The sequence below is a fragment of the Arachis ipaensis genome, chromosome B3, assembly GCF_059453495.1.
Source record: "Arachis ipaensis isolate K30076 ecotype BB chromosome B3, ASM5945349v1, whole genome shotgun sequence".
Taxonomy (NCBI): Eukaryota; Viridiplantae; Streptophyta; class Magnoliopsida; order Fabales; family Fabaceae; genus Arachis; species Arachis ipaensis.
The window spans coordinates 99,485,715-99,493,818 of record NC_142438.1 but is presented as its reverse complement, the minus strand read 5'-3'; the positions used below and the strand labels follow the sequence as shown (position 1 = coordinate 99,493,818).

Sequence of the window (8,104 nt, the reverse complement as noted above, 5' to 3'; positions counted from 1 at the left end):
AGCCTATAAACCAATTTAAACTGGTGCACTGTATTGTAAACTAGTTTAAAACCAGTTTCTTATTTGACAAAGTAGTTTGGTTCAGTTTCTAAACCATTTAAAATGGTTTAGTGCAGTTTCAGTTCAGTTTATGAAAAAACTGAATCATGAACACCCCTACGTGTCATATATATATTATATCAAAGTGAGGAGTTGAAAAATTTCCATGATTTTAAAAATTGGATGGAATCGATCGATTCGACTGGTCTAACCGTAAATCGAAAGTAATTACAGTTTGGTTAACTTTCTAATACCACAATTTTAAAAATCGATAAAAAATCGTTGAATTGGCTGGTTGGACCGGATCAGAATCCAGCCTGTTTGAGAGAAACGTCGTCATTTTTTGTTCATTTGGCTTACTGAACCATGCCTGATGCCTTTCCTCTCACTCTCATTCCTCTCAGCCTGAAGCTGTCAAGCAGAACTCTGAATAAGTGAATCCCCCCTCTCCAATCCTAGCCTCTCTTCGAGCCACTACTGCCGCCCTCCGTCGAGCCACTGCCGCCCTCCGTCCTTGTAACCACTGCTCTCCTCTTCCGCGAGCTCGGTCCAACCCTCGTCTTCATATTCTCGGCGTCGTTGTCAACTCGTCATCTTCTCTCCATCGTCTGGTCGGCGTCTTCTGTTAATCAACGGTCGGTCGGCGTCGTCTTCGAAGGTCAGTGGCTCAATGCTCGCTTGTTCTCTTCACTTGTTCAGTTGTTGTTTTTTTCTATGCTCAGTTTCTGTGATTTCTGAATTGACTTCAGCGAATGCATGTCTCGCTTCCGTGAGCCCAAGGACTGCGAGCTCCTCCGCGAGGTCTTTCTTTCTTTCTTTCTTAGTATTATTGTTGTTGTTCTGTTTCGTTCTTCATTGCCTCCTTCCTTTCTCTTTCATTCTCCAAAACCCTAATTCCAAATTACTCTATTCAATTCCACTTTCATTCGAGCTGCGCTTTCCAGATCTTAAAGCTTTTACAGTATAGCGTTGTTATCTGTTATCTTCATGTTTTGGTCATTTTGTTAAGTAGCGATTTCATAAACCACCAAGGAAAGTATTGTGGGGCACAAAATTAGAGCATGCCCGATAAATTATGCCAATTATGCTCGAGCATTATTATTTTTTTGACCACTATATAATGTTAATTTTTTGCCACTGAATTTCGGTAGGTTTTCTTTCGGCAAATTCTTTTTGCTGTAAAGCATTTTTCTAAATTATCACCCAGTTTCAGTTAGTCATTGGATAAATTTAACTTGTGTTCAAAATACTTAGCTTGTGTTGAAAATACAATATTTTTATACAAAAACTAAATTATATACTTTATGTCTTATGCTATGATGAACTCCTCCTTCTTAATTTGTGTACTTGATTTATCACCTCTAACGGCTTCTCAACCTTGTCATTATTCAATGAAACCTCCCATATATGTTTAAAAGGTTTAAGGATGTGCATGGAAATTTCAATGAAAAACTTGCCACATATGTTGAGGGACTCTTAAGCTTATATGAAGCTTCACATCTTAGAATTCATGGAGAAGACATATTAGATGAAACTTTTCGATTCACCTTAAATCCATTACTCTTATGAACGTTATTTTGTTTTATTTTATTTTTCAATTTGATGATATCTTTGATCTTTGTTGCCTATGTTGGTGTTTGTTGATGGCCTAGAGTTTTGAGATGTTTGTTAGATGAGTTTAGATTGTGATAAGTTTTGATAATTGTTATGTTTTGAGAAGGTTTGGTTCAGTGATTAAGTTGAGCTTAATTGTAGAAGAGGTATTGTTACTCAGTTGTAAGAATTGTGCAGTATTAATTTATTAAATAATTAGAATTGCATTTTGTTTGAACAGTGTTGACCTATTGAATAGTATTCAGTGATTGGAATTGCATTTTGCTATAGATGGTGATGATTTTCTTATGAAATGACTAAATTTGTATTAGACTACAAATGTGTTAGGGTATTATTTATAATTTATTTATTATTTTATTATAAAATAATTTTTTTGGTTTGATCACAGTTAAATCAGTTGGACCAATAAACCAATAAACTAATAACTAGAATTGTTCGATGGCCGACCCAGTTTTCAAAACCTAGAAAATTCCAAGTTTCCAACCCTAGCCATCACTCACACTTACTCACTCTGAACTCTGAAGCTCGTTCTCCCTCTCCTCTCCTCTCCTCTCACCACTACCAGTCACCACTGTTGTCCGCCATCTCCTACCCCCTCACCGCCGCCAACACGAGGCTCCTACCCTCTCCTCGCGCGCCTGAGTCTCATCAGTCATCCCGTTCGCAATCGCAACATTGTCATCGCCGCTGACCCAGCCAAGGAGAACATCTTCGTCGCCGCCTGACCCAGCCGAGGCAGCAGCGTCGCTTCAGAAACTCTTCGCATCTTCGCCTCTCCGCGTCTTCTCGTCTTCACGTTTTCGCCTCTTCGCCTTGTCGCCGATCTTCACCGTCAGCTCAGGTACTCTTCCTCCCGGCAAGTTCTGTGAACTACCATTTAAATCCATTCAGTTATGGTTTTAGGGTTCATCTTTCATATTATCTCTGTAATTTTAATTTGCTTTGCAGAACTTGTACTGATTTATTTTAATTTACTTTGAAGAATTCGTTAATTTTATTTTGCTTTGAAGAACTTGTTAATTTGCTTTGAAGAACTTGTTCTGATTAATCTTAATTTGATTTGAAAAACTTGTTAATTTTAATTTGTTTTGAAGAACTTGTTAATTCGCTTTGAAGAACATGTTCTGATTTATTTTAATATGCTTTGAAGAACTTGTTAATTTTAATTTACTTTGGAGAACTTGTTAATTATTATATTATTTCTGATTTTGATTATTCTTGATTTTGATTCTTTTCATTACAATTTATATTTCTGTGATTTTTGTGATTTCTTTGAAATTTTATGATTCCTGTGATTTGTGATTTTTTGTTCGAGTTAGGATTCAAATAAATCGGAATTTACCATCACTACTATCACAGGATGAAAGAAGGCTTGAGAATTATTTTTTTAGTTTTTGAATATGTTTAGTTGTTTTAATGTTGAGATAAATACCAAATCGGTACCCGAAAGATTCTGGCGCTGACAAAATAGTACATGACTTTTGTTATTGACAAAATAGTTCTCGGAAAATTTTAAAATTTGACAAAATTACCCCTAACATAAAAAGATGATGTCACATTGAACGGAAAATGCTAATGTGACCATCGAAAGAGAGCTCCGGCGACGTTAAAACCATGGTTCTTAAAACCGGACCGAACCGGCCGATCGAACCGGTTCAGCCGGGAACTGGCAACAAAAAGGGTCCGGTCTGGTGTCTAAAACCGCAAATCTGAAAACCGTTTGAAAATTGCTGGACCGGCCAGGAACCAGTCGGTTGGACCAGACCGAAAATCGGCCGGTTCTTTAATTTTATATAAAAAAAAGGAACGCTCCCCACCCCACCCACAACGCGTGACACTCTCCCTCTTTCCCCAAACCCACCCCCTCCTTCAAACTTTCTCTAACTTCTTCTGCCCGGTTCTGCCGCCGCCGTCGTGGTTGTCGGCGCCTTCGCGACTTCCTCCTTCCCCCTGTCCCAAACCCACAACTTGTGCTCCCTCTCTCTTTCGTTCCTAACCATGGTTCTTCTCAACCCCCTGTTCGCACTTCGCTCTCTTCTTCCTCGCTCGGCGTCCATCCTCCATCGTCTTCGTCCTGCGCGCTGTTGTCTTGTCGCCCCTATTCCCGATTCTAGGGTTTCCCCCGTTTTTGATTCGATTTGGGAACCCGAGGCGCTAGGGTTTCTACGCCCTGCCTGATCCGATTCTTTCTTCCTCCTCCTCTGAGAATTCAAGATGTTTTGGCACTTGGCTGGCTTGTCTACTGCGTCTCCTGTGAGTTCTGTACTCTCTCGTTTCATATACTACGATTTTTGTGCATTGTTCTGCAAGCTGCTTGGGTGCACTGATTTGTTGGTTGTTTTAATTTGTGTGGTTTTTGCTCAAATTTGATTTTCCATACGGAGGGTTCTTGCAATTAATTTACTATGCGATTGATTTGATTTAGTTTTTGGATGATTGATTACGGAATCTGATGCCATTGCTTGTTGCTATTGCTATTGCTGTTGCTATTGTGAGAATCAGAGTGATTGGAGTTTTGCCATGGTGGAAGCTCTTTGTAATTTCAGTTATGTTTTTAACTTCGTAATTGCTGTTTTATAATTTCTGGTTGTTGGTTGCTGGTTGCTGTTTTATAATTTTTGTAATGCTGCTGATTTGAGTTTGGAATTTGTGATTACTAATTTACTGATTTGAGGTTAGTGGAAAGTTGAGTCTGTGTTACTCTGTTTCAGGGATTTGAAGTTGAATTTGTGATTTGTGATTTCTTGGGTCTTTTGTAATGATGTTGATTTGAATTTGGAATTTGTGATTACTGATTTACTGATTTGAGGTTAGTGAAAAGTTGAGTCTGTGTTACTCTGTTTTCAGGGATTTGAGGTTGAATTTTTGAGGTTAGTGGAAATGGAAGCTCTGACATTTTTGTCAAGCTGAATATGAAACCCTCTGCCTCTAGTTTAACAATGTATGGTTTAGCATAATAATATATATATATATATGGAAGTGGGAGACATTAATGGGCAAGTGGGGCTGCACCAAATTGCGGCTTTCAGTTAAGGGGGCTATGCCATTGGATGAAGGGTTGGCAATTGGATTCAATACATCTAATTTGATCAAGTGTAAGGAAGCAAAACTGCAAAACAGAACAAGGGGTTGCAAAATACAAAAATAAATTGACGGTAGCTGGTATAAATTTAGTTTGATCAATGCTGCTGATTTGTGTTTGGAATTTGTGATTACTGATTAGTGACTTGTTAAGCTGCTGTTGTTAACTTGTTATGCACTTATGCTGCTGTTTTGTTATGGATTTATGGCATTGAGTGTTTTGAATTTTGAATTTGTGATAAGTGATTTGTGATTTGTGATTAGTGATTTTGTTATGCTGCTGTTTTAAATTTAGGGGTGATTATTTGTTATGCTACTGTTTTGAATTAATTTAGGAGCGATTAATGATTATTTCTAGTTGTGCTGTTGCTGTTTGCACCATTGCTCTTTTCACTATTTTACTTTGTATTTTGATAAAATTATATGGATTTGGTTGACATTTCATATAGTGTTTTAAATTTGGAAGATATTTAAGATTTATACTATAATTATATTTTATGATGTTTATTTATAATTTATTTATTATTTTATTTTGAAACGGTTCTTCCGGTTGAACCACCGGTTGAACCGGTTGGACTAGTAAACCAGTGAACCAGTAGCTAGAACGGTTTGATGACCGGTCCGATTTTCTGAACCTTGGTTAAAACCACCACCAATCCCTTCTTCTCCTCCTCCTCCTCCTCCTCCTCCTTCCCACCACCAACCCATTCTTCTTCTTCTTCTCCAGCGCCGACGAGGGAGGCAGGACGCATGCGACGGTGACGCAAGAGAGTACGACCCACTGTGGCGTAATGGAGGAGGGCGACATGTTTTCTCATGGCTGCTGCTTCACTTTCAAATATCTGTTCTCCTCTCACATCAACTGCCGCCACCACCACCAACCATATCTCCAAATCCTCTTCTTTCCCTCTCTTCCACAACAAAACCCTCCCTAAACCCACCGCCACCACCACAACACGTGCCGCTAGCTCCCACAACGACAACTCTCCAATCCCCAAGCCACAACAGCACCAACACTTGTCTCTCTTCTCCTTTACAAATGACGACGAAAAACCACGTGAAGAGTGTGGCGTTGCTGGAATCTACGATGAACCCGAAGCCTCCCGCCTCTGCTACCTCGCACCCCATACTATCCAGCATCGCGGTTAAGAAGGTGCCGGCTCGACCAGCTCTTCGGCCCTTTCTTCGCGTGCGTCCTCCCTCGCCGGCACCGAAGAAGAAGAAGAATGAGTTGGTGGTGGGAAGGAGGAGGAGGAGGAGGAGGAGTTGGTGGTGCTTTTTAACGTCGTTGGAGCTCTCTTTCCACGGCCATATTAATATTTTCCGTTCACTGTGACGTCATCTTTTCATGTTAGGGGTGATTTTGTCAAATTTTAAAATTTTTCAAGGACTATTTTGTTAATAACAAAAATCAGGTACCATTTTATCAGCGCCAGAATCTTTCGAGTACCGATTTGGTATTTACCTCTTTAATGTTTTATAAATATATTTAGTACAGATGTTTGTTGTTTATTGCTATTTAAGTATTTGAAAACAATAAAAAATATGTTTATAATAACAATTAGAAATAATCTTCATTTTTTTTCTAATTTTTCTGTTTTTTTTTTCATTTTTTTTATTTTTATTATTTTTTATAAAAATCCGCATAGACTCTGATTCCAGCGAATACGGGTCCCTGTTACTCGTCGCGGGGACGGGGCAGGTTTTGGAGACAAGGGCGGGGCCATGTTCCCGTCCTCATGGGATCTATTGCCATTGAGCCTGAATCTTTAGATTGACCGGTTTCTTACTAAATGTATCTCTTTGCCCTCTTTTATAGGGTGTTGCTGCCTTGCTGGCTGCACCGAAACCTGAAACCTGAAACTTAAAATTTTCTTGTCTCTCGATCACTCAGAAACCCTCATCATCAATGGATCCTCAAGCTGAGCCAGTTAGCTACATCTGCAGAGGTTTCTATTTCTCCTCTCCTCTCATCTCTCATATTTGTTTCTTCGATAATTCTTCTGCCTATGAGTGATTTTGGATTCTAGGGTTCTGAAAGACAATTTGTTCTTTTGAAGTTCTCTTTTTTCATTTGTTTCTTCATTGTGCAGATTGTGGTATGGAGAATACGCTGAAACCAGGTGATGTTATACAGTGCAGAGAGTGTGGTTACCGTATCCTTTACAAGAAGCGCACTCGTCGCAGTAAGCCCTCTCTTTTATAATTTGAATTTCATAATCCCTAATTTTCAATTTTCCTTTATTGTTTTCTCATAATTTTAGTTTATGTGATGTGTTGTTCATGGACGCCTAATTTTTCAATGCGTGAAAAGGTGCACTTTGTTTGGATGGTTTATTTTGAATAATGGAGGTTATCGAAACCCTAATTTTGGTTGCGGGTAAAATTGGAAACACCTTACCCGAATGAGTTTCATTCAGAAATATATCCTTACAGTTAAAACCTCTTGGGTTTTAAAATGTAGTTGCATGTTTAGGCTCCAAACTAGTCAACAAAATTGACCTTTGATTTTTGAATAGGGTTTGAGTCTCGGCCTCCTTAGAAGTTAGTACAATGACAAAAACTCGTATTTAAAAGTAGTAACATGGCTTATTTTTGTGTTTATTTCGAGATTCAAGTTTTCATCCGAGCATTTGGTAATCTTGCTTGATTCCTAACAATTATAGACTGTTCGAATTTGATGCTTTTTTTAAAGAAAATTATGAAGGAGGGTCTAGGAGTTTAATTAACCAATCATGTCAACAATAATCATGTCAACAATTATTTGTCCTCTTCATCATTTTGGGTAGTTGCTCATCTGATAAGTTATATCTAGGAGAGTTTGGTGGAAGCACTGAACCCTAAACAACTTAACCGTTGCTCCAAGGCTCCTTTTTCAAATATAACCCAATAAGAACAACAAAACCCAATGTGAAATGAAATAGATCAATCAAAAACATCATATGTTAGTGTTAAATGCTGACCATCTTCGCTGTGCCTAGGTCACGGAAAAATGGAAAATTATTAATGGCTGGGATTCTTCTGAGAATGACATGCTTGCATTTGATGCATTACTTTAAGACATACATGCAGTTTATCTACACTGTTCATTTACATCTTTATTTCTTTGGTTTTTATGCAGTTGTCCAGTATGAGGCACATTGACGTTAACAAAAACTGCTGTGGCGTTGGCAAGTATTTTCGAATGCAACCGTTAAAGACTTGTAATGAAATTGTGATGTGAATGTGCTGCGCTGTTTTAGTGCAGTCTTACGAAACTAAAATTTAACCATTAATGATCCTTCGAGTCTTGAACTATTAAAATGATTAGTACTTTTTAAAACAAATGGATCACCTACTACTATATGCCTATATGGCATGTTAAGAAAAA

The 8,104-nt window shown here is 38.4% G+C and overlaps 1 protein-coding gene across 1 annotated transcript; it reads left to right on the top strand.

Moving 5' to 3' along the window:
- Positions 1–369: 369 nt before the first annotated feature.
- LOC107630681 (DNA-directed RNA polymerases II, IV and V subunit 12) lies at positions 370–8,037 on the top strand. The gene is made up of 5 exons (XM_021119057.2): positions 370–697; positions 789–840; positions 6,629–6,683; positions 6,828–6,920; positions 7,856–8,037. The coding sequence occupies exons 2-5, from the start codon at positions 796–798 to the stop codon at positions 7,876–7,878; spliced, it is 216 nt and encodes a 71-aa protein (XP_020974716.1). The 5' UTR covers positions 370–697; positions 789–795; the 3' UTR covers positions 7,879–8,037.
- Positions 8,038–8,104: the final 67 nt, after the last annotated feature.